Source organism: Charadrius vociferus, unplaced genomic scaffold (assembly GCF_000708025.1).
Source record: "Charadrius vociferus isolate BGI_N301 unplaced genomic scaffold, ASM70802v2 scaffold323, whole genome shotgun sequence".
Lineage (NCBI taxonomy): Eukaryota > Metazoa > Chordata > Aves > Charadriiformes > Charadriidae > Charadrius > Charadrius vociferus.
Window position 1 is genome coordinate 849680 of NW_009647692.1, and position 27681 is coordinate 877360.

The 27681-nt window shown below is 38.7% G+C and overlaps 1 protein-coding gene across 1 annotated transcript; it reads right to left on the bottom strand.

Annotated features, from left to right (window-relative positions):
- Nucleotides 1-249: 249 nt before the first annotated feature.
- PAFAH1B1 (platelet-activating factor acetylhydrolase 1b, regulatory subunit 1 (45kDa)) lies at nucleotides 250-20327 on the bottom strand. Its single transcript, XM_009881444.1, has 11 exons — nucleotides 20279-20327; nucleotides 18303-18514; nucleotides 16580-16664; nucleotides 14640-14714; nucleotides 13397-13603; nucleotides 11299-11467; nucleotides 8973-9075; nucleotides 7973-8201; nucleotides 6193-6294; nucleotides 5377-5533; nucleotides 250-4044 (listed from the first exon to the last, which is right to left on the bottom strand). The coding sequence occupies exons 2-11, from the start codon at nucleotides 18332-18334 to the stop codon at nucleotides 3971-3973; spliced, it is 1233 nt and encodes a 410-aa protein (XP_009879746.1). The 5' UTR covers nucleotides 18335-18514; nucleotides 20279-20327; the 3' UTR covers nucleotides 250-3970.
- Nucleotides 20328-27681: the final 7354 nt, after the last annotated feature.

Here is a 27681-nt window from a genome sequence, read left to right on the forward strand (position 1 = left end):
GAATCAGCTTCACAAACACGATGACGTTGTTTTATAAGAGCTGTCACTTCACCAGACTAACCCAGAAAACCTCCGGCTATTCAAACTGTAACCAACTGCCTTAAAAATGCTTCACATTCCCTCAGGCCAGCACAATTTAAATTAAAATTAGGTAAGAAGCAGGTGTGGAGCAAAATCTGAAGGGTGAAACACCAGTAGCTTTTTTCAAAATAGTTTTAATTCTTGCATCCAAGGAAACAAAACCACATCTAGTTTTATATGCATTTAATAGTTTACCAATTGGTACAATAAGATTTTTTTAATATGCAGAAAACATGAATAAATTTTGTTTTACACAGTCTGAGAGCAACAAATCTTACTGTAAAACACAGAGCAGTATTATATACATTCCTTTACTGATTTTTTTTTTTTTTTAATTAAATTGTGTCAATAGCTTCAGTTAACTCCTACAGTCTGGGAACTGTTTTCTCCAATTGCAACCTCTAACATCGTTCTTATGAAAAAAATTCAATGTTTGCCTTCATGTCAATGTCAGGATCAACTTCTAAAACTCGAAGATTTTGCTAACTTATCTTCAGAATGAGCCTGGGGAAGCCCGAGGGACAGGCAGGACAAGAAAGCAGCTACTTACATGACACAGTGGAAAGATAAAAAGGCCAGTTAAATCCAGTTGTGACTTGTAAATCCAACTCCACCTTCCCCGCCCCTAACGTGTTCGTCCCTACCAGGTTATACACGTTCTCTTGCTCGAAGATTCTCGGTATTGACTTTTTTAAATACACTGGACTTTATGTACAACTGGACAGCAAAGAACTCATTCTAAGTGCGTTTTTCCTTCACTCAACTCTGTATTTTATTTTTTTTAATATTCAAATCATTAAAAGGATTATCAAGCCACCACTGTCTACAAAAACAAAGTATAATCTTTTTCTTTTAAATAGCTTTCATGCGAGTCAAAAGCTATTTAAGAGGGATATTCTCAGGCAGTTCACATAAAACAGGAGGAGGCAAACGGGAGAAGCAGGGTACCGACAGGGTAAGTAGACTGGGCTTGGTGAGTCTAGAGCCAAAGCTTTCAAAACACTACAGTGCTCCACAGCCCTCCCACAACTCGCTAGCAACTAGATTTTTTTTTTTCTTTTTAATTAGTGCCCCGGGCACATCATTGGTCACACCATACACAAAAGCAGGACGGTTTTTTTTAATCTTCTAAAGTGCAAGATGCCAGAAAACATCAACTTCCAGATTATGCCTAAACCACAATAAATGTTGCACTTTTCAGAATGCATCTAAGACTTCCTGGGCACGTTACGTTAGTGTGGCACTGGAATGTCTGTCTGGTTTTAAGCCAAAAAGTCTGTATTGTCTATTTGGTAACACGGTCTATAGACAGTCGTTTCTTAAGCGATGCCAATTTTAGTAAGGAAAGTGACAAAGCAGCAGTGAACCTCTTAAACCCTCCAATAAACGTCTTTTGTAATCCAAACCAGGAACCTCATCATTGTACTTCTTATCACAGGAAAGGCACAGGATCAGGCGACAGAAAACACTGCAATGAGCAGTGGCAGAAGTTCAGCCCAGCGGAGTCTCACGGCGCGACACTGCGGGAAACCCCCACAAACCCAACTCCTGTGTCGTGGCTTTCACGGCTTTGTCTAACAGGGCGATAGCTTTTGGTCCAGGCGGGACCATCCCTGAGATTATTCACTGCTCCCGAGAGGAGAAGGCTGCGAATCGCACTGCCGAAGTACTGAACGGAGTGCTTCACACAAGCAATTAAATGCTGCTGACACGACTTTAGTTACTGTTTGTCCTTGAAAATAGTTGTATGCTAGAGGGAAAAAATGCAGTAGACAACTTCCACTTAATAGGTACCTTTAATTTCTCATTCATCTTTATGAATTATGTACATGAGTGTGGTTTACTTTATACTTAAGTTTATAGGTCCTATCAGGAATTAGACAGCTGTATTACTTTACAGTTGCAGATGCACTGAGGAATTTTAAGATGCACTACTTGTGTATCTGGAATTCTCGAATAGGACAAAGAGCAGCAAATTCTTCCAGTCCAAGCAGCTAACGAACAAAAAAATACTTTATTTGTGCATGCTTAACTGCAGGAACACACACTGAAAATTACAGAAACCACTGGATTTAGGAGATTAGCCTGAATCTTAACCTGGCTCCACAAACTCTCGGCATCGCAGCTCCGCTCCTCCACCCCTTCCCAGAGGCAAGTCTGCGCCGGGACCCAGTGCCGAAACCCGTCTCCTCCCGCAGAAGGACGGATCCTTCTGGGGGCGACTGTAGGAAATTAACCACCGCAGCCCCACCGCTTTGCGTGTACACCCGCCAGCCAACCCCACACTGGCCAAGGATCCTTATGTTTAAAAGGGACAGTTTTAAAAGCCATGTATTAAACGAAATGAATAAAATAAAGCACAAATTCACCTGTTAAAACATCAGACTGGTACTTCATTGTATTGCAAATTTTAAAGTGAATTTTTAAAAAGACCTGGTTAGTTTGATAAGTATTGTAATTCTTAGTTATCTACAATGGAATTTGTCACAAAAATGCTGATTAAAATATTAATTTATAATATTTTCATTCACTTCAGATCAAAATAGGTAACTTTAGGGATAAGCAAATTAAAAATTGTATACACCAAACAACATAAATACTAACAGCCAAGCTGGGCCAGCTTTGCTGACAGGATTTGGTCTTGTTTTGAAAGATTTACTCGATAGCCTCATTCCCACAGATGGACTTTGTTTTGTTGATGGTGTTTTGTTTTTCTTTTGGAAGCCTGTATCAAACTGTATCTGCCACTATAATCCGACTCTCAAGGTATTCCGTGCTTTCTTTAAAGCATCTAAATACTGCATCCCAAGATATTTCTCCGTATGCAAACCACAGTACGTTTTTATTCAAGCCACACTGTCTTGCCAAGGTAAGTGTAACCTCGTTTTCAAAGGGTTTCCAAGGAGGCACTAATGAAACCAAGAAACCTTTGCATACCCCAACCTCCTGCCCGTGAGTAAGAAGGAAGTGTACTTTGATACTGTTGCGTAGTAGGAATTGCACATCTCTAACAAACATTGAAAGCAAACAGCAAGTTGTACCATGGCAGTCATTTGGGAGATCAAGCTCTAGTGGAAATCAGATCACTAAATTCTAGTGGGATGGACAACTCCTCCTGGAAGTTCGTCTAGCATGAAATAAAAAACCAAACAAAAAAACCATTTAAACTTAGTTTAACAGCACAGCTTAACCATTGAATGACCAAATAAAAAATAAATACATTTATCACATCAGCTGCTACTAAGATTTGTTGTCTTACTTCAGGTTTACAGTTAGTTATATAAATATACCAACCCTTGCGTGATAGGAGGCCAAAACAAGTGTATTCTGTTGATTTGGCAAATGTTTCATGACAAATATTCCAGAGTTTAATTAATTTCCATTAATTACACATAAGGTTCAGAAGATTCTGAATTGCAGCCTTATTATCTAGTATTTAGAGAAGATTTATTAAGCACACTTAAGTGATGTTACATAGATACACATTTCTGAAAGAGCCCTACAAAACTTTTCCCAAATGAGGTCACCAATTCAGGCACCAACAGACAGCAGAAAGAAAAACAGGTATAGTTATCCGACATAGAACGACACTGTCAACTATTCAGTTAAGTGCCCTATTTCAATTATCCAACTTCTGCCTTCTTAGGTCTGATGTGACCAATGCCAGCCCATGTTCTTAAACCTATGGTACTTCTAGACAACGTATGTAAATTTACAGTATACAATTTGGATTCACCATGCATGAATACTTTGTGTGTAACATTTAATAAGCTCAATCTACATCCAGAATAATTTACATGAAAGGACAATATTTATTTAAACAGAGCTCAATGGGTAACCATGGTATCTGAGTGCATCCAGAAGAAAAAGGGGTCAAATGTGAATTCAATCAACGGCACTCCCACACTTTTACTGTTTGATCTACACTTCCAGTAACCACATACGGTGCCGTCTTGTGGAAATCTGCGAGGAAAGAAAAGCTTATGTTAAGAACGTATCCAAAACTTTGGTATTTTCCACTCTCGCTGAATGTCATTACTTTTTCAGAAAAGTGATATCAGCTCAAAAGACTAAATTTCAAAGCTCATCACGTCTGTAATTCTGAAGGCAAATTATCTCATGCTATAATTTTCTAAAGCATGAAAATCTATTTTCAGTTCAGTTATAAAGGAGCTTTCATGGAAAAGACATCCAGACGGAGCTATAACAGAGAGGAGTCCAAAACATCTCAATCTGATAAAACCCTTCAGTACTACCAGAAGGCAGAACTTCATGTATTTATATCAGAGATAGTCAAGAATCAGAAGTCAAGAAATTTGACTTTCTCTTTTTGCTGTAGACAGTACAGGCTGTGAGCTAATATTTAAAAAATGTGAAGTGTACTGTTTCTCAGGAGATCGCAAAGTATGAGCTAGTATTTAAAAAAAATGTAAAGTGCACTGTTTCTCAGGAGACCACAAAATATTTCATATATACAAATCAGTTTTGGAGTGGATCAGCAGACAGTACTGGGAAGTTTAACCACAAGGAACCAGAGTGCCTCGCTGTGTAGAAAGGGTTCAAAGCAATCTAAACCGATGCAGCCGATTCCAAGGTTAGGCAATCCACGCTAAGGGTTTAATCATCTTCAGCTCACAACTTTTCTCTGCCCCTTTCTGATCAGCCGTCTTCAACAACTTAAGAGTGAAGGGAAGTCAGAAACCCCGCACTTTGATTAGACCCACAAGTTTGATTAGGAAACCTTAGTAGCCAATTCCCGGTTCACTGCTGACCTAACTTGCACAGCTTTACCAAGAAGCTAGAACCCGCCAGAGCAGCACACAGACACAGCAGAGACGATTCCAGAGTAAAGCTTTGTTTGTTTTGGTTTTGCCAGGGCAGGGGGGAACCAGGTATTACCAGGTAATACCAACCAGGAATGTCAAAGTATACTTTTTCTGACTGTTTTGCTTTGCCCCCATCCCAGTTTTGTTTGTTTGTTTGTTTGCTGGGCAAGCATTTGCAACACAGCAATCCCCAAATGCCTACACACTCAGTGGTGAAAGGTTCCAGAACACCCTGGCGCTTAACGTCTTTATCCAATGTGCAACATGGGCAACAGAAGCGGAAAAATCCAGCACACTTGAAACTCCTATCTGTCCTTATTTGACTAAAATACACATAGCACAAAACTGCACTGGAATCCAGAACACGAATGCCTAGCTTGGTGCTCAGCTCCAGCTGGTGAAGATGTAAAAAGAAAATCCGTATCTCTGGCTCTGTACTTTGCAGCAAGCGCTGTAGAACAATACATACCCAAAGAGGTAACAAAGTGTTCGTGCGCATTGAGAGTTTTCATGCATCGTTTGTTCTTGAAGTCCCAGACACGTAGAGTCTTGTCATCAGCACAGCTCAAAATAAATTTTCCCCCAGAATGGAACAGAACGCCACGTACCCAGTTATCATGGCCCACCTTGTGCACAAGGAGAAATCAGTGAGCAGACGCACGTTTTAAGGCTAAGCATTCTATAATTTATGCTATGGCAAACTGAGAGACTCCTTGCCCTATTCCTGCAAGGATAGCATTTAGCTTTCTAAAACCTATCAGAACTCAAAGTTTATCTTCAGTTTCTATTATTATATCTATATCAGCACTACCACCAACAACGTGAGCTCCTGTCCTTGGAAGCAAACAAACAGGAGTCCTCATGTGATCTGCACCGATTCTGCTCCCCACCCCCAGCACCGGCACTCAGTCCAGCCTGAATACAGGCTGGAGAACAGCAGTCCGTAGCCTGCGGGAAGACCAACACGTTGAAAGAACACGACGTTTTACAGAAGACAAAATTCACACGATTCTTCACAGTTCTGTAGACAAACCAAGCTACTCATCACCAAAACTACACCACGGTACTCCTGCATTTATACTATGTATTTTGAGACTTCTCATATTTCTTAGCAACAGCAAGATCTGAAATATAGAAACCATTAAGATGGTGTATTTCCAGTGCTTGTCTTATTTCAACAACTCTGGCTTCTCCTGGAAACATAAATATGTAATGATAATTCATTCCGTTAAAACTGCTTTTACGTATGCAGCTATGACCACCAGGAAAACATCAGTGAACTTACAAGTGTCATAAGGCACATGCCAGTGCTAATGTCCCACATCTTAATGGTCTTGTCTCTGGATCCAGACAGCAGAAAAGGCCCAGGCTTGCCACTCTTCTTAGTCTACAGAAAATTACGTTTTCAGTTATGGCATATATGGAGTGGGAGTGGGGGGTGAGGAAGCAGATCCCTTCCAAGTGCTATTTCTTAGTAGCAAATTTAGATTGTGTGACAGCTTACAGCTAATAAACACACAATGCCAAAGCTGAGGGTCAAAGATATTTTGTTACTAACATTAAAAGAAGTAAACAAAAACCAAAAGGAATTAAACAATCTGTTAAAATAAATGGTTGTATGACCTGCTGATACACCAAGCGAGGAAGCAGATCCCTTCCAAGTGCTATTTCTTAGTAGCAAATTTAGATTGTGTGACAGCTTACAGCTAATAAACACACAATGCCAAAGCTGAGGGTCAAAGATATTTTGTTACTAACATTAAAAGAAGTAAACAAAAACCAAAAGGAATTAAACAATCTGTTAAAATAAATGGTTGTATGACCTGCTGATACACCAAGCCAATAACACTCTGAATCCACACTCGCCTACTACAAGACATCCTCTTTTAACAGTAGACACAGTTCAAGCAGAGTCAGACATCGCGGGACAAAAGAATATGAAGTTCAGACGTACCTTTGTGTTCTCGTTCTTCATAAAAGTAATGAAGCAAGTTTAAGCATTTTTGAAAAGTTCCTACTCTGAACTTATTTCTATTTGCAATCGTACAAAGTATGAAAGAAAGGCTTAATTCTCAGAACTTGAAATGTTTCAACTGTGAAGTTAGTGTTAACTTGCTGCTTGCTCAAAGCTAAGTACTGTAATGGGATGTACACAGTTGATCAGACCAGCAGAGGGCAGGGGAGACACCACTTCAGATAATTACCACTGCAAGAGGAAGTGAACATTTGGAATTTAGTTTTAATCATTTTAATTAAAAGATTATAAGGATCTCTTAAGGATGCAAGTAAAATTTGACTGAAATAATCTGTAAAATCCATCACTAGACAAACCCTGTGTCTTCAGTGTACCTACTTTTCCCCTTGGGTACCTGTGCCCTTTTTGAGGTAGCAGGCAAGGCAGAAATGCCTTCAGAATTAACTGAAAATTGAAGTTAATTTCTAGTTTGTTTCTTCTACACTTTGTCATCCTTAAAGGGAAATTTTTGCTGAGCTAGTAAGCCTTTCTTGAAGATTTAGTAACCGAAACAGAGAAGATGTATCTGTGATCACACAAACGGGGCTTTTTTCGTCTGTAAGAATGCTTGCTCCCATCATTAACTTTGCACACTAGGACACGGCAGCCAAAGGTTTACGCCAGCACAATACACCCAAGGCAGCTTCATTTCTGCATTCTCAACTCACTGCTTCCCCCCACACCTTGCAATTGCTGAGCATCCTTATAATCTTCACTTTATGCCAGATAAGCTACCTTCCACATTTCTCTGCTGAAACGTGAAAGTGGTCGCACTCTCAACTTTCTCAGAAACAGAGCATCTCTCCAAAGTTCACTTTCATTAGTGCAAAGGTAGGGTCCTACTGTTAAAAAACACAAAATCATGGATCCTGTGAAGCCAAGACGGGGGATTAACGGCACACCAAGTACACTCAGCAAGAAATACTCATACACCTGCTGTATCTGCCAAACACTTTGAGACCAAAGCTTAGTTGTTCTAAATACTGCCCAGTAAGTTCTATATTGAGCATGGTCAAAAATCTTACTTATTTATTAGCACTGGAAACATTACCTCTGATCCCGTAGCTTCTGATATGGTGGAGTACGAGCTCTCGGGAGCCCAGGAAATGCATTCTACCACATGCTCATGTTCTCGGAGCTCAGCTTTGCATTCCTTTGTTGCTACCACCCAAACACGCACTGTCTGGTCATTAGAACAGCTGGCAATTAAGGTGCCATCCTGGTTAGGTCGCACCATGCGCACCCATTCTCTGTGACCTGTGAAAGTCTTCACACAGTAACTATTCAAAAAAAAACCAAACAGAAATACAGCACGAGTCAATTAACATTGCAAGAAAACCACTACACATGCCTTTGAAATTCAAGGATGCTTGGCCTACTCTTAGCAGTTAAGATAAAATTTTTTAGCATGCACGTGTCCATCCTGGATGGTGATGTAAAACAGTTCATGGCAGGGAAGTTGACAGGAGAAAAAAGTAAGAGCTAAGAACTGACAAATCCTTGTTAAGGTAGAAAGCAGGAAGCTCGGGGAAAAATGAAGTTGACACGACAGCTTGCATTAAATAGGTATTTTAAGAACAAGCAGAGATTTACAGGTCATTCAGATAGCCTTCACCTACAGCTTTTAGCAAATGGATGGATTAAAGAGCCAACCTGATGAATGAAAGAAGCAAGATGATGAAAAAAATGTATCAGGAGACACCCTGATCTATGTCAAGAAAGGTAACATTTCTCCTCCCCCCTCTCATGCTGCCTTTAAACTTGTGGTTAACCACCGAATTTATATTCCTACCTGGTCCTGAGTTGTGGTGTTCTACCCTCATAGCTCCCAGAAAGATAAAGCCAGTTAAGTTTTAATTAGTCAGTACTAAAACCCTGTGTTTAATGGTTTAAGGCAGAATGCTTAAGTGAATTACTCTAAAGGGTACAATATCATACCTCAATTCAAATAACAGTTGCTGATATTCAGCATTTCTGTGGCCCACTTCCTATAACCAGTGGTTTCTGCTGGTTTTGTATAGGCGTGGATGTTTAGCCAGAAGTGCACTTACCCTGTTTGGACTTCCCACATTTTGATAGTTTTATCCCTTGAGGCAGAAACTATATGATCTCCATTGGGCATGATGGCTACCGAAGAAACATTATGATCGTGACCTAAAAGCAAAATCAAACCTTTACTAAGTGGTACTGTAATAGCTTTTACAAAGCACACAGGACTTGCTATTCATTTATCGCAGACAAGTAGCTACAGCAGTCGTGCATGTTTTATGGAATAATCTTTACATGTAAACTTGAGGTTTTATGAAATATTCGTTTATATTTTGAGAAACCACAGAGTCCAGACATTGAGTGTCCTTTAAAATTGTTTCACAAATTTCTGTAAAATGCTTTAAAACCAGACATTCACCACTACAAGCAACACTTCTATATAGTTACAAAAGCTGGTAGTTTAGAAGAGAGCTGCTAGAATGACTGTCCTTAAAATGATCAGTTAGGTGTGATTACAGTATGCTGGTGCACTATGCAGATGTTTAAAATGAAAACAGATCTTCAGTGAGAGGCACGCCAAAACTCACTGCAGAAACTTCATGCTAAAAGACTGAATGTTTTCAGACATCTGGTATCAGGTTTTAATAAAACCCTGTACTGCACTGATTCAAGAACCAAGAACCAACTGTATATACACGACAGCAACCTCTACTACTGTTGAGAGATTGGAGAGGAAGACGATCAATGCCGAGTCAGAAAAAAGCATCCGGATCATTTCCTTAACACAAACTCCCTATGAGCTCGTGTATGTTTTTCCAGCTCTTGATTTTACTCATTCCACAAGCAATGGGTCATAACATATAAAACAGAAATAACACACTCTGTAAAGACTATTCATTTCCAGTATTACAGAAAATTAGAACTTAAACTTTCCAAAGTGGCCTGAATTAGAATTAACTGTTTTGAAATTTTAGTATTATTCAGAACAAGCTTCTGGGTAGGGTTTTTTTGACAAGTCCCGTGTACAAGCTTGACTATGAGTCTGTATATAATTGATGCACTTGTCTTACTTTACGCTCTGAAATTGTCAGGACTAGAAATGAATCTTCTGGAATCCGTAGTTTAGAGTACACATCATTTCTCAACAGCTTAGAGGCATTAAATAGCTTCCTTTTTTTCATCTGGAGATCTGATGTTCGTTTTTGCAAAAAGTTTAGCTAGTAAGTTCACTAGTAAGTTGTTTTTATCCTTTTATTGACAGCTACACCACATCTTGCAAGCCATGTATCTACAATGTACAGCTTCACAATTTGCATTTCCATTTTTGCCAGTAAGAACTCAGAGCCCCTGGTGAACTACTAGAAAGCAATCACACCAGTGAACAAGTAGATGAAGTGTCAGAGAATAGTAGTTTCAGTGCAAACATGGTACTTTACGCATCCTCACTGGAAAGATTACTTTTTTATTTTTACTTGAAATGGAGCTGAAAGGATGCAACTGGCAACACAGGTGAAGCTAGTTCACCCAAGCTCATGTTACAAAACAAAAATACACATACTGCACCTGTGATCATATAGAAATCTTTAAAAACCAACTCCCCCCACCGCAATAGCACTGTTTTATTTTCTTGCTGTCAGCCAGCTGCAACGTCTGTTCTTCCTCTAAAATAGTGTTCTGTGGTGTTTAAAGAACTGTATGCACAAAAGGCAACAGCTTTCTGTCTTCTTTGGTAGAGATGTGTGTGCTTATTTTCAAACATTCTCTATTCCTACTCACCACTTTTACAAGAAGGTATTAAAAGCAAGACAAGCAGGAGTATAAAAACGCTTTTACATCAAGGCTGTAAAATAAATAGTTGCTGTCAATATAGAATCTTATAGTTGTGGTTGTTTTACTTTCCCATTTTTTCCTATGGCTTTTGAGTCTAACGCAAAGGGCATGTTCATTTGAAGTCAGACAAACATGAACACAAACACTGCACAGTATATACAGAACGCCTTTTGCACTGATTGCGTCCTTCCTGAAGCAGTACAACAGGGAAACAGAGGGCTGAAGAAGGTAATCTTACTGATTTGAAGCCACAGTTTTATTGTCTAGTAAGCATTTAGTTTTTAGCGCTAAACCCCCTATAACTGACATTTCATTTCAATATCATTATGGGATGCTTCCCACAGCATTAAGCATAGCAGATTTGACATGCTATTTCATTCCATAGACACTGAACATATACTTCACAGAGCACTCAAAGCATCGAAACATCCCCCCCTCTTTCTTTTGGACAATACTCTGGTTTATAACCCCCTTCCACATCAGCAGTTTTCCTGAATGAAAAAAAAATAAAAAAATCTCTTCACTTTACAGACTAAATCAATTCCCTTTATACCTTACCATGCATAGTTCTGATGCACTCAAAGCCCTGGAAATCCCATAGCTTAATGGTCATATCAGCAGAACAGGAGGCCAATAGTTTGCCAGTGTGGTCAAAGGAAATATCTTGCACAGAGTCTGTATGCCCCTTAAGGGTTCGTTCAAAGTCTCCTGTCTCATAATCCCACACCTGACAAGTGAACAGAAAATCCGTTAACAGCAACCTATTACTCTTTGTATTCTCCAGCCTTATATTTGCACTCTGCAGGCCAGTCTGGCACCCTGTTCAATAATTAACTGAGCAAGAGACAAAGACAGACAGCCCTAAAAAGCCTAACAGCATAGAAAAATAAGCATTATTTTTATATGACTTTGTAACTTACAAATTAACTGAATTCATGCATCTTAAACTGTTTTTCAGCTAACTTAAAGCATTACAGACACAGCAGGAAAATAGCTTCCATTGTATCTAAGAGTCTTAACACCCAATACCCTTAAAAATAAGGAAGATCAATTTAGAAGACGCTGGACAGAACAAATCCACTTTGTACAGATTGGTTTTCTCCATCCCTTTCTAAGCCAGTTCCCCAACTAGCAGCACAGCCCATTTTTAGTTGGTGGGGAAAGCATCGCCTGTAACAATCCCCCCTCACCCTTTCCCAAGCTTTACTGTGGCACCAGAATTTACTTACTGCTTCAGAACCCAATCGCAAATATTCTGCATACTTAAGAGCCATATTCAGAATGCAGTGATTTAGGGAGGATAATCCAAACCACTCTGAAGAGTTCGGTATGCACACACTACTAGATTACAGAATTTGTCAGAGATTAAATAAACGTCTGCAGTTAATAACTGCAAGATAGCATGAAGTCCCCATTCTCACCTCCTAATTAAGTCAGTCTTCTATCATCTAGCCACAAACAAAAGCCTTTGAAACAAAACAAGCTCCTACAGATTTTATTGTGTCTCTCTCAAACACAAAATTGGACATTTCATTTTAAATTACATCCTAAACAAAAACTCCAAAAAACACCCAACAACAAAAAAATCCATCATCCCAATAGATTGCAATCATTTGGAATGCAACAGTCAGAAACCAAGCTATACAGCTTGACTTAAAAAATAAGAAAATTCATCCAGTGTATCCGTAAGAGGGAGCAAAACCAAAGCTAATTAGCCTCCTCTGTAACATCTAACAAACACAGAGCTGTCACTGCTTCAGGTGGCCCTGTCTGCCTGAAGAAAAAGAAAATAAGTCCTCTATGTTCAAGTCTGCTGCAGAAACAAGAACAGGTTAAAGCTCTTCCTGAACTAGATCTGGTTGACACTTTTTACTTTAATTTTCTCCAACAAGTAGCCACTATTAGATTAACTTGTATTTTTAAGCACATTGCTTAATATACTACTCAACTTTTTCAGAACAGCACTTTTCCATTGGTTTTCAAACCAGGATAGAAGAACACAATGAGAAGCATCCTTTATTGGGATAATTCCCTTAAATTGTGACATTCAAACAACAAAAATGCACAATCATGTCTTTATTGGATGCTAAAATGAGAAACTACTTGCCCATTGCCACAAATCTCTTCATGACACTGTACGTTGCAATAAAGGCCCATGAAGACCATTTAAAGTTACTGAAAGTCACCAGGACTTCATGAGACTTGCACGTCCCATTTAGAGTAAGTGGGAAGAACTAATTTTCAGTTAAGATAACCACTGTAACTCAGATTTAAGAATAATCACTTCAGATGACTTGAGGCAACTGTATTCCTTCTCATCACGTCACTACACACTACCCCACTCCTCCTCTACCGAGCAGTCAAAATGCATTCTTCCCCCAGAGATGCTTTATCTATTTCTCCAGTCTCTAAATCCACATTAGCTTAATTATTTTTTCCTCAGGTCAAAGGACAGTAAAATACTCTTGAAGATATTAACTGGACCAGAAGAATACTAAAATTGTAGATTACAGAGGACATCATAGTGTCCTATCAAAGCTAAAGCAGAATCTGAAAGTCTTCCATCAGTACAATGCACACCCCGCCTGAAGTACCGATGTTACGTATTACACATCCTCTGACTCGCTTAGTTTAATTTTGTGTAGCAAACACATACCTTTATTGTGGCATCCTCTGAAGCAGAGACCATAACACTGAAAACTGGATGGAAAATTACTCGAGTGACAGGACTCCTGTGTCCACTCAACGCATACTTCTCTGGAGGACGAGGAATCCACTCTTTAGGGTCTCGTTTCTGACCAAGAGGTCCACCTGATGTAAATTCTTCCTTAGCTTCATTCAGCTTCGACTCTAATTCCATTACCTAAGTTTATGAATTTTAAAGAGACCGTTCATTTCTAGTTTTATACCATGATCTAATTCATCTTCACTCATTAATAATCCAAACACCAACTGGCTCCCAAACTCACAGTAAAGCAAAGATTGCGTGGATCCAGACTGATTACCACCATTCAATAGTGCTGGCATTTCTAAAAATCAAACCTAAATTAATCTTTTATCATTTATTCTTTAATGATTTAATCATTAATAATTTATTCTTCTCTAACTTCCCAAGTATTTTGACAGGAAAAAAAGTCCCACAAAATCACATTCACTCAAATACTCTACAAATATGTTTGAGCTGCTATTTTGACAAACTATTGAAGGAGGGTGTGTTAACAAAAAGGAATGCTACTACTGCAAAAATTTTTTGCATCCCTGAGATGGCACGCATGTTAACCGACAGCAGAGAAACTAAAGGTTTAATAAAACCCTAGATATATTAACCTTCACAATACATAGATCTCTTGTTAGCACACTGATTTTTATTATTTTTTTAAGCTTTTAATACACTCTAGATCCACTGAAGCATGACTAAACAGAGTGTTGTACTGTCCACTTGCAGTAGAATCACTTGCTCTAATGCACCGGAGTTAATGGTTTCTTCCCTTTAACAAAACGGCCAAAGACAACTGGCAGCACAGGTTTTTACCTTCTTTCTAAACCAGTCAAGCCTTCTGGAGACAGCTATTCAGTATTTCCACTCACAAACAGCCTTAAGGCACCTCTTTGCTTCCCAGCTTCCGAAAATGCACATGCAACCCATAAACTGAAGTCAAGAAATTTTTATAAAGAAAATGAGAGGATGTCTCTGCTAGCACGGAGACAGACAAAACATTTTCTGCAACACGGATTTAGCTGTTTTCCCTACTCAAATCCTCAAAATTCATCTTTGAGGCATCATTTTCTAAACCCTGCATTTGTCTGACAAGGAAAATATGTAACATTCTGTTCAGCGATGAATGTTTGCTTTCAGATATAACTTCTTATACAAGTAAATCCTTCAGATCTTTACTTACCTTCTTTTGTAATCTTATAACAGATGTCCATTTTTTCTCCAGAAGTCCAGCGTACTTCTTATCTAACTCTTCATTCTGAGGAAAAACATTTAAATAAATTAACAGATTCTAGTTCTAAAGCCTGTAGAAGTGTTTCTTCAAAGACAACATAAAGAGCTCATTTTAATAGAGATCCCTCGACCACAGTAACAGGAATTCAAGCAAAAGACCATAATCAGTTTTACTAGTCACACAGAATAACTACATTTCAAATTTTCATCGCTACAATTTACGTACACAGAAAAGAAGAAAACATTCTCAAAGATAGCCTCCTTTTTCATATCCACCAACTCCAGCCCTAGGAGCCAATGTAATGAACTCCTACCTGCAGAGTTAAGGCTGTGCTAGCACTACTACTTGTTAGCACAGTGCCCTCTATCTCCCGTGGAAAAGCACCCTGTTCGAGGCGGGCAGCCAGCCGTCACCGTAGGATTACGTAGACTCCATCTCACTTGGAAACCAGTTAGCCCAAACTAACACTTATTTTTAAAAAAAAAACCAAACTTGATTACAGTTTACCTCACATTACCACCATAATATTGCATTATTTTGTGTTACCTTCTCAAAGATGAGCTTTAAGTGCACTCTCCCTGCATCTTTACTTCAGTAACTGGAGCAGAAAGCAGACGACTACACCTGCCCTAGTGAACACCCCCTCAGCTACTGGAGAAATCAACACTGATTTCGCACCTCTAATGAAACTTTAATGAAGAATAATTTTCTTCAACTAAATATTTCTCCTTTGGGCTCTAAGGAATAGCCGAGGAGCAACAATGAACAGCTGATGTTATTGTAAAAGACAGAGTATTACTCTTTTTTTTTTCTTCCACCTATTAACAAAAGAAAGAGGAAGACAAGCAATGCAGTAAAACAACCAACATCTGAGGCACAGAGGAGTAAATAAACGCTGCACACTTTCTTTCCATGTACAAAATAACAATCTCATACTAGAATATTTCTAAATTAGATGGAGAATAACAAAGGCATGGGAAAAATAACAATAGCATGGCTTACTCCATAAGAGCTCTGAGGATTGACTGCCTCAGTCAGAGATCACACGTTAACTTACTGCTTCAGGGGCATTTGTAAAAACTGGAGATATCTGCAGGAATAATCAATACCGAAAATTGAAATCCCTCTTTGTAAAATTACACTTGAATCCTTCCAATTTACTGAAATAATTTCTGCCTTTAACCTTTTTTTTGTCATTTTAGCATAACCCCAACCAATTCGGATTTTCTTGCAAGAAAGTCATGTGGAACTTCTAGCAACTGCATTTTCTATTTCCCTCAGGACCATCTAGCCTATTTAGATCGCCTTTTTAACCTTTGGGAAGAAAAGACTTAATTAGGTTGATAGATAAGGCAGATAAGGGAATGGTACTAGGATTTTCAATTATAAGTATACTATTCCAATTTGCCATTTCTACTTATTTATTAGATACTGGAAGCAGGTTGGAGAAATTAAATCAAATTTCAACCAAGAATTTTGGAAAAAGAACAACACAAGATTTATAATAGAGAAAAGGCAAGGATTTATCAAAAGCCAGCACACAGAAGTTTACTACTCAATCCAGGTGTCTCCAGAGACACAAACTCAGATGAAATGCACGCCTCCCATGCTAATAAGCAGAAAGTTTAAAAATGATACCAAGAATTATCTGTTACAACAGCAAATCAACAGAATTAAGTTGCAAGAAATGACTGGTCTAAGTCAATACCATCCGCACAGTCTAACAAAATAGTTGTGTACCAGAGCTGACTCCCTTACATTAACCATTTGGGCTTGCCCTCCAACCCTACGGTTAGCGAACTGGTACGCAACACTTTCAGGCAACGAATTAACTACCGACCCAACTGCAATCACAAAACAGACTGACGATGAATCTTGCTTGAACTCACCACATCTAACTCAGCTTCCTTTTTAAAAACCGAATATGCCTCTTCATAGCCATTGGAACGAAGGTAATCTGCTATCGCTCGATTTCTAAAAAACAAAGAACGGTATCTTCAGACACAATTCTGAATAAAACAGTAGAAGAATTGGTTCAGACTTTTTTTAAAAAAAGCACAATCAACATCTAAGTCTTCAATGCAGTACAACACCTAGGATTATTAGGTTTGTTAAAATTCCAAGCAAATTTTACAAATACATCTGGCAAACAGCTTTTATTTTGAGATGTCAACAGCAGGATACACTTTGTATTTTAGGTTTGGTGAAGAGTGTTTTTTTTTTCTTTTAAGTTACCAAACATTAGAGCAACATGAATATACTTATCAATCTGTATTGCACATAAACCGCATAGCAGATACAAAAGTGTTAACCGTATCTACGTATTAAAGTTGTGGCTTTATCTTTGAAGGAAACCATTTTGGGCAGAACAGTTTAGAGTACAAAATTTTACTTCAGTTGAACTTGAACAAACGCTCAGTTTAAGACAAGTCTTATCTTTGTTCTTCAGAATGATACAGTAACTTTTAGTTAGATCACAGGAAGGGATACAGTGCTTCAAAATTTACATTATTCTTCAAAATATTCCACACTGACACAAGACAATGACAATATTAATCTGTTTTGAACCTCTCAAGATAGCATGCATTTGTTATGGACCTATTCATAAAGTTCCGATATTATTTGAAGACTTCAACAAGCAGTCAGCACCTTTTGTTTAGAAGAACAAGACTAAGGAAACCCTGCATTTTCAATATATAATATAAAGGGGGTCGAATCATTACTGGAAAAGTGAAGAAGCTGTATTAAAGAGAATAAATAGGAAGCTTACCATGGACAAGAGAGACACCAAACGCTGAATGATACTTGGTCCATGCTTTTAAAAGGAATGAAAAAACCAAAACCAAACCACACACTCTATGTAAGTTTATGAAACCAAGTATCACGTGAGACACTGCCATCCTGATTGCTCCCCACATCTCACTCTGTCGTGACTTATTACAGAAGGGAAAGCCGTGGCATGGAACTTGACAGCCTATTCCTAGCCTTAAAATCTGGAAGTATTCCATTTCTTAAATTGAATCAAAGTGGGGGGTTTTGGTGGGGTGAGTTTTTTATTATTTTGGGTTTTGCTTTTTTTTCTTCTTTAAATATACCCCACCATTTTAAAGATAATTTAAGGAGTCAAAGATTGTAATCACAATGTAGCATGTTCTTATTTACATTCGGGAGTAAAATAGCAAAATTGTCAGAGTTTTCTCAGGATAAAAGTAGAATTCAAGAATCAGTTTGAAGCATATATCGGAATGTGCTTGCTGCTTACTTGAACCTTTTCATAACTTTGTCACTGAAGTCAAAACAAAATAGAGGACAATAAATTATAGCAAATTTAAGAATCCATTTTTTATGCTATAATGTTGAAATTATATTTTCACCATTTCACAATTCTAAATCAAATTATCAAAAATAAGAACACAGATCTAAACTCATTTCACAATTCTAAATCAAATAGCAGCAGTTGTATCAAAAATAAGAACACAGATCTAAACCATAATACATGGTACTTGACTGGCACATGAGCAGAGCCTTTCGGTAAAATCTGCTTGGAAAAAAAAGTCAATATTTAAAGTTTAATGAAAATGCAACACAAACTTAAAAATAACCATTCCTTACAGTTCATCTCGTTGCCTTTGTGACAGCACCATTGTGGCTGCGATGTCAGGTTAACGTGATTCAGCAGTGGCTGCCTCCTCAAGATCTAAAGTCTTAGGAACCCTGGATCCACAATGCAGTCTGCCACCGAGTGGCTTATATCAAAAATATTTTTCCAGACGTGAAATCCAATAGGAAATCCGGAGGCATTCAACACAGAAGATTCAATCCATCTAGAAGGTGGAGACAGAGACACCATTAATTTCCTTTAAATAAGCATTCAGTCACGCTGGACTGACACAAAGATTTCTATACGCAGATTGCAACACTGCTTCGGGCAGAACAAGCTGACAAAATTGCAAGTGAACTTTATTTTGCTAGTCTGGATTATGCCCTTACAGCACATCTCCAACTTGGACTGAGTAGTGTTGCAAGACTTGTACACTTTCTTTACTCCCTGTCCTCCCACTGTTAGTCCTTCAAGAAACAGGGAACTGAAGGAGACATCTTCACTCACAGCTCAGTTCTAGTTTGTAGGCAACTCCACCATTTTTTTCTTGTGATGAAGAACTTAGACCTACCATAAACAGCCTACTTTCTGCACTCGCTACTCCTACCAAAAAGCTACTCCTCAAAATCCTCTATCCCTATGCTAAATTTTTTACCTTCTGTAGATTTATCTCTTCATCAAACTAAACCTAGTGAAGTTCATTCGGGTACTTTCCAACACACGAGAGACCAGCTAACACTCTCCTATATCTTTCAAGCTCTGAGGAAGAGATTAAGGGAAGAACAGAACACTCCAGAAAGGGACAACGGAAGATGCTACAGCACACTTCAGGCCATAACCAACAGCAACAAGGCACACTAAGTTTGTCACTGTAGCTCATTCAGCTCAACTCTTTACCTACAGTTAATCTTTTATCTCACCGACATTTGGGGTACAGCAAATTCTTAAACAGATCTTCAATCTTATCAGAGTAGTGCAATTACCATGGTAGAGGGTTTTCACAAGCTCGTTACTTCAGTTGGGTTCAGACAGTGACCCAATCGCTATGCATCTGACAACACAAGCCAGTTCAAAACATAGGTGAAACCTGACGTATTCAGCTAGTGTTCAAGTCACTCAGAATTGTGCCTTTCACAAATGACATTTCCCCCCACACACTATTTAATATCTTCTTATGCAGTAACATGAACTTCAGTATTCTACTTCAACTGGACAGTTTTAATCCTAGTTAAGGCAACATCACCAAACCATTTTAACAGCACTGCCTTTTGATTTCTGCACTGCAGGTACTCTTGTAAGCAACACGATTATGAAAAACGCTGAAGTTAGCATTTCTTGCATACCTGACAAGAGTCTGTATATAACACATAATTTACTCAAGCCGTTAAGCAAGTCTGACCAACCACCTTTTAGCAACGAGTTAAACTGAACACGACAATACACAAAGACTTAGGAGACACTAGTGGGTTTGTAAACTTTCTACCAACTACTTCAGGAAACGTGTGTTCCCACTGCCTCTGCTCTACTGTTTCGCCACTAGACATACAAGTATGCGAGGTTCACTATAGAAGTTGGATGACGATGTTGGTCGGGAGTCTGTTTTAAACAAAAGCTTTCTTATATGAAAAAAATTAAAGAAAATACTAAGCTCATATCATTAATGTCGACTTACCCATCACAGGGGATCAGGAGCTTGTTTCTAAACCTATCTAGACTCTGCTGTCTGCTTCAAAATAAGCTTAAGCTGCAGGTTGCTTGTATTTCACTCTGCTGGTGGATTTCCCACGTCAAATGCTGTATACCATAATACTACACTGCAAGCCTTTTAGGACATGAGCACTCTAAACAGGCAAGACATTATTTAATTAGTTTGACCTCTTCCCTAATAACTATTTAAGAAACAATTCAGTTGAAAACTGATAGCACAGGCTGCATCCTTTCAGAGAACAGAAGCAAATACTTCACTTATTCTTGTCCCATACCTCACTTCCTGAGGGGTAGAGAGACAACTGGTCTGCAACAGATGCATCTTCTTCACTACACAGTGGAAGCATTGCATACAAATTAACGAAAATTTAGTTAATATTAAAAAAATAATCTATTGAAATGATCAGAAGAAGTGCCCTCTAGAGGGCAATGCTGCTATAAATTTAAGTACTGAAGAACAGAGGCTTATAATGGCTGAATCTCTGCACTTCATTATGAACATAGCAACGCTTTCAGTAGCGATAAACATTGTGGAGAAGAACAAAATAAAGCACTTTATACACAGAAGCACTGTTCAAAGCACTGAATAGCCAAACACAAAGGTATAAACTTCCAAAATCTTCTTACAGTACTACCATGGTAAAAATCACGGTATTAAAACCAGAAGTTGTTGGTGTTTGGTTTTTTGGGTTTGTTTTTTTTTTTTTTTTTATCATGAGAAACCACTAAGCAGTGAATGCCGGTAATTCCGGCATCGGTGCAACAACTCCAGTAAAAATTGTACTCCAATATTTTATCAGTTTTGTCATTGTGTCTGGGAGATGCAACTATAGCACCTGCCCAAAAGTAACAGCAACTATATTTATAAGGTGATCCTTGACATGTCATCTAGTTAGAAAGGCATTTCCCCCCCCCGCAAATGTAAACTAACCCCAACCTTTTCCTCCTGTATCCCCAACACTTAGCAACACCTAGCCTGCTCCATCGCTCTAACTCTGAACTGTTATTCAGAAACAGATCGTACTTAGTACTAGATAATTTCAACAGCTACAGGGCAAAGCAGCTGTTTCTGCTATTAGGAATTACAGGGGATCCACAGTAAATTACCAATCAATTGATGTACAGTATCTCACTTCACTGACAAGTGTCTCTTCCAAGCACTCAGTATTCCCAACTTTTTAACTACAAAGGCACCTGAAAATAATACAAAGTATTTTTAGGGCAGCTTCCTTCATGTACACCCTTTAACAAAAGACAAAACAAAAAGAATGAAAACAAACAGGGGAAAAAAACCAAACCAAAACCCCACAAACAAAAATACCCACCCAAGCAAAACCAAGAAGCCCCAAAAGACCCGACTTTAATTATATACCCGTGCCACTTTTAGAAGGAACAGAGAATGGATGAATATTGTCCATGTGCATTGCCTTTTCGTTAGCTAGAGAAGGCTCTGTGACATACAACACTCAGTGGAGCCAGACTAACCAGTCCTCCCCATTGCCTGTCGAGGTTCAGTCACCACTACATTACACACACCCGCAAACAACCTCGGTAATGAGAGGAAGCAAGTGTTCAAAGACAACCCTTGGCAAAAAAAAACCAAAAACAAACCCACAAAACACACCCATTCGTTGTATTTTGCCTGAAATCGGTCGTTTTTAATATCAGCAGCTTACTGTGAAGAAGGTGATGTCAAGACACAGGTAGATTTTTTTTTTTTTGAAAGAAAAGATGTCTTTGCATGAAAATTTTAATTTGTTCTGTATTATGTACAGGGGGAAAAAGGCTGAACCTAAACAGAGCCATCCATGGAGTAACAGCTACTAATTAAATGTAAAACAGGATGTGCCTTTTATTAATAGCCCCACTTACACTGCAAACAGTTTTAGTTTCTAACTTAAGACCTATTTGATTCAATACCAACGGTCTGCGTGTATAAAAGCACTGAGTGGCAAACCTCTGCCCAGGTACAATCTTACAACAAAAGTAGGCTACAAGTGTTTTCAGCAAGATCAGTTGTCTTTATAAGCATTTTAAAACAGGAAGCCAGACCTGGCTGAACACATAACACCGGAACAGGTATGACACATCATACGTTTACCTCTCCCTCCTCCTGGCAGTGCGGCTTCTGCTCAGTGTTCCAGATGGCACAGGGACCTGGTGGGAGCAGCAGCACTCACCCGCTGCAGTGCAGGAAGGCTACTTCTTTAGGGAACAGTACAAACCACTTGTAACTATATGTGGCACCCTCCTCAGCTTCATTAACAGTAACATATCCTCAACAGACAGCTCCATCTCAACTCAACTGCTAACTTTTCCACTTAGCTAAAGATCAGCTTTTACACTTAGGACTGGTAGAAGTGTCTGAGCCATAAGGATAAAAGACCTAATTCAGTCCTTAAATGCTGTAGGACTGGAGTGGTATACTAAAGCATAGTCTTTTAAAAATAAATAGACAGCTAAAAATCATCACAACTCAGAATTTTTTACCTACAAAAGCTTCTAAAACATACAGAACTATTGATAAAGAGCAACAAATTGGGCAGAAAAACCTGGAAAGCAGACAACTTCCTTGTAAGGGAAGGTGGAAACAGCACAGTATAGGTTCTTCCGACTTTCTCATTTAAAAAAAAAAAAAGTGGAAGACTCTCTGTCTCTCCATGTCTAAGAATCGCCCCCCATCCTCCTAAACTGAGATTCAGAGATTCCTTAGCTTCACCACATAGAGCCTTTTGCTGGAGCCAGCTGCACTCGCCACAAGACTCACCCACACTGCGCTGAGGACACATTCACTCCTACTGAAATTGCTTTGAGGCTCAGGGGTTCTGCCCGACATGCATTTAAAGATGGTCCCACCCTGCTGGTGACTAAGTACATACCTTCTGCAACTGGTTAGTGTGAAGGCACCCAGCTGAGTCTAACTTCACACTTGAAGTGGACATCACAGATCTGATACTGTAGAGGAACCACCCTCTTCCTGAAGGTGACTAAGACATCCTAAATTCAGAAGACAGTTGCTTCCTCCTGACGTTAAACAGTAGGTCCTTACACTGATGTCTACCAGCGTGGTTCAAGTGTTTCCTAGATTACTGGAAAACTTCACAATAACTTAACAAGAGAGACCTGATAACCATTCATAAGATGCACAAATAGTAAAATGAAACAGGCTCAGCTGTGTTCGTCAGCTCTTTGAGACAGCTATACAGTAGATACTCAAAGTACAAAAGCTAAATCGATACAGTCAAAGCAGTGAGGTAGGAGAAACAAATAAACCACTTTCAGGCAAGGGACAGTCAGAATTCCCCTCAGTTCATGATACATCATGTCAATAGATGATAACTCTTGGCTCGTAAGTATTTCTATGATGGTGTTCATACTTGCTTCAGGAGACATTTAAATTCCATTTTCCACAAGTATTCTCCAAATATAACTGAGAAACACATTATGGAATCAAATTAACCCTTCAGCATTTTAGACTCAACCTGCCAAAACTACCTGCTCATTGACCTAAGCTAGCATCAGGCAAGAGCAAAGTTACTGGAACTAAAATTCCTAAAACTGCCCATTCTGTACACATTAAGAAAAATGTATCAAATCTAATTTGTAAATTACTTCAGAGCTCATTACAGTTTTACTTATCAGAGTACACTGGATGCTAAACAGTACTAAAATTTGGTTTGAATACATATGCCTGGTAAAGACACAGTGCCCAGAATCGGACATTTAGCTTTTATCTATTTCAAGCTGATCATCTACTTCACAAACCTACAATGAGACTAAACAGAAGTTTTGACACACACCTTAAGACAAAAGTTTTTAAAATCAAAACTAGCCTGCTTTCTTAGTTTTAGCTACTAAAATAGTGTTTCTGGACTTAACCCTTGACTTACTGATTACGGCTGTTAATTACTGCATAGATACCCCTAGATACCACAGTTCATCCAAGTATTTTAGAGCAGGATGAAAGTTTTGTTATTTTTCCTGTTTCACCTAAGCCCTTTGTTTTACTATTGTTATGACTCTGTTCAGCAACTGTAATACAGCTTTAATCGGCAGATTTTATCTGTATGTGGCAGGGTACCATTCAACTCTTTCAAAGTAACACATACATTGTACTTTGACAAAATTGAAGCCATAAATACAGAGGTCAAAGAAACCATTAGCTACTAGTTATTAACTCGTGATATAAATTATACCTTCAGTAAGATGCTACACTGGTCCCTACAAGGTATTAGTTCAGCCAGGGATTTAGCATCCCAGAAAGAACAAGGGCTTTTGTCCCTTAAACTGCCTTACAGGAGTCGCATCATGGGAAGGAACCGCCCTCGGTGCCTACCAGCGTGCAGCACCAAGCTTATCAACTTCTCCACTAACGTTGCTGTCAACAGGGTGTTTCATATTAAGTCTTATGAAGCCCTTCCAAATCCAAGCATTTTCATAAGCGCATCCTGACATAACAAACTCTGCCCTTGCAATCAACCTTATCTTCCTCAGTATTTTATCAGGGAGATCAGTTCAAAGTCCTCCATTGTCTTTCCTTTGCTCCCATCAAGTGTCTAAAATACTGCTTAGGGATCAACACCATAAGGACCATTTAAGGGACATGGTTTAGTGGTGGTTTTGGCAGTGTTAAGTTGATGGCTGGACACAATGATCTGAACGGTCCCTTCCAACCTACACAACTCCATGATTCTATAAACAAATCATTGAAATGGCTCAACTGACAATACCCATTTCTGCTTTTTAGAGTAAGTTACACTAAAAGTCGCTCCCAATTGAGATCTGACCTATCTAAATTGCAGTTTAGCAAGTTAAACAATTACTTATTTTATTAGAAACAACATATACACCGGTAGACATAAAACACATAAATGGGAAATAATGTTTGTCAAATCCATCTCTCAGTCTGGACGTAGGCTTGCTCTGCTAGCTAGACTCAGCTGGGTTTGCTTCTGTAGCGTGAGCAAGACCCAATCTAACACACGTGTCAGATGGGCACTCTCCTTCCACTGAGAGCGACTATGCCACACAGCAAAGCCACCTGTGTCGCTGCCTTGTTGCCTGGCAGTGCTCTGCTATCAGAGAACGTTTAAGAAAATCTACACAAACATCAAGTAGTGACATAGAGGCAGAGAGCAGAAAGTTATTCTAGGCTCATCCTGAGCCAGCACTCCTTGCAAACATTTGTAGGTTCTAAAGAGATTTTTCAAGTCACCTCAATAAAGCTGCAAAGAGTAATGGAATGTAGAGAAAGATGTATTACACGATAAGGCCTTTGCAAGTTTCACAAGTTCCATTTTACAGGCTTCCTTCACAGCTTAAGTTACTCCGATTACTTAAGCCAGGGCTCCTGTCACCAAGCAAATCCCCATCAGCACCACGACAAAAGCTGGTCTCACCCACTGGAACTCCAGGCTCAAAATCTTTATCGCTCTGGTAATTTAAGTCCTCAAGCCTACAGAAACATTTGCTTCCTAGCTACTACAAAAACAGTCAATCGGCCTTAATATGTTCTTAAGCACTTTTTCTATCTCCTGTAATTCCCACAAGCACATTTGTTCCTCTTAACTTTTTAATTTTTATGAGTTTAACCAAGAAAATCAGTTTCAGCATCATTCCTTGATTCCCAACGTCGCCAGCAGCAAACAGTTGAACAGATCAGCACCACCCCAAGTTCACCCTGCTGCTGTCCAGCAGTCTAACAACCACTGCTGACCAGTCAGTTACTGCAGATGTTGGAATACATGTCCATAGCTCCTCCAAGAACTTAAAAATAAATTAATTAAATTTCTGCAGTTTTCACGACTGTTGCTTAGACTCCATAATCAGTCTTCCCCACAAAAACACAAGGTACATACACTAAACCCTGAAGTGCAGCTCATTATATCTGAAATTAGAAGAGACAGATGACATAAATTGCAGAGCAAATGTATTAGCAGATGCAGAACAGACCAACACCTTTCAACTCTGAAAGCTTATCAGTTGTGCACTGCTATGCTTTAAGAACAGTAAATTTTTGGTTTTTTGCAGAAACCTAATACCCTAATAAAGTCAACTACGAGACCATTTGTTTTTTAAGTACTATTACGACAAAATCATGTATTTAATAACATTCTACAAGAATGTTTCTTTGAAGGAGACAAAATCTGAGATCGTGTTCTCAGACCGCCAGGTTAGGAATGCCTAATATTAAGTACCTGGGTGCTAAAAAGGCACATAAGCCATCATGAACACAAGGAACGTACAACTGGGTCTACGTGATTAAATCAATTACAGAGCTTTAGATTGCTCACATTCAGCTTCCAATTTAAATCTTAATTTGCAATCATTTAAAGTTCCAACAATCTGCGCAAAACTCAAAATAGTCTTGAGTGTCCAGCTACACACTACCAACTTTGAAGCTGTTTCTCCAACACATTCTACTCCTCTTAAAAGATATTTTACATGGAAGAAGACTCCTTAGGTTTCTTCTGAGTTTATGTATCTGAAATCCTAGTTCAGTTAGCTTCCTCTCTTCAGGTAATTTCTCAACCCCAGTGAAAGGTAAGTCACATAGGAAGTGGTAGCAGAGACCAGAGCCACCAAAAGACTAACTGAATTGATATAATCAGAATTAAATTTCACAGTTCTTTAAAGTTGAGATGATCCATTTATGTATTAAGTAGAAATGCTTGCTGCATTGTCACTTGCTCCATGGCGGGCACATTAGCCTTACAAAGTTTTTCAACAGTGTATTCTGTTTCATAACATATTAACAAGAGGATTTAACAAAGTGGTTATTTGTGAGTATTTGGCAAGCAGTAAGAGCTACAGTCCCTCATGGCAGAACTAGATTAAATGAATTGTTCTCTTATACCTCTAGATTATAGTGCTAAATTCTAGCAAGTATATAATAACACCTTTTAATCTAGACTATTTTTAATGGTCTGATTTTGTTTTAAACCCAGTAAGGAAAAAGCTGCTGTATCAAACTCAAGCCACAGAACAGGACAACTCTTCCCACAAATGTACTGTGCAAACAGATTCCATATAAGCTACCATTTAAATACAAATCTAATTAAAAGTGAAGTAATATCCATATTTCTTGGACATAACCACTATGACCTGAAAAGATTTCTTAGAAATCTGTCTCCATCTGTTGATAGGAAAGAAAAATGGTAACAAATAAAACATCCAGTTCCTTTTTTACCCTTCATCTCACCCCCAGTTACAGCAGAAAAACACAAACAGTATAAGCACAACAGTACAGCCATGCAGTTCTTCTTACAGTGTCACAAACACTCCTTATCCTAGAGAAATGTTAGAATTCATCACCTGCTAAGCCGGCAGGGATGAGTCGAAGAATACAAGCAAGCTACTCGTTTATGAGCTGGGCTAATCTTTTTTCCACTTTTCAGCCTTTATCAGTAAAGCTAGCTGAAGGATTACAAAAAAGTGAGCTCCAACAACTGTTTTATTTTGGAAAAACAAAACAAAAAGCAAGTCTGATCTGAATTACAACTCTGAGCCTTATTTTTAATTCATATGTTTAGTAAGCCTGTTATTCTGCAATTAAGTGAAGTCCTGAAATGCCCGTAGGTCTTAAATACAAACGCTCTGCCAAGTATATCAATATACTATTACACATAATATAGTATTTTGTGCAGTGTTTGCTCACATTTTGCAATAAGTTACCAAAAATAT

Excerpts from the sequence above, each read along its gene's own strand:
- PAFAH1B1 (XM_009881444.1), bottom strand. The coding sequence starts at position 18,334 with ATGGTGCTGTCACAAAGGCAACGAGATGAACT. Across the intron at positions 9,076-11,298 it reads GTGCATCAGAACTATGCATG|GTCACGATCATAATGTTTCT; the intron begins GTAAGGTATAAA and ends TTTTGCTTTTAG. Across the intron at positions 8,202-8,972 it reads ATGTGGGAAGTCCAAACAGG|TTACTGTGTGAAGACTTTCA; the intron begins GTAAGTGCACTT and ends TTTTTTGAATAG.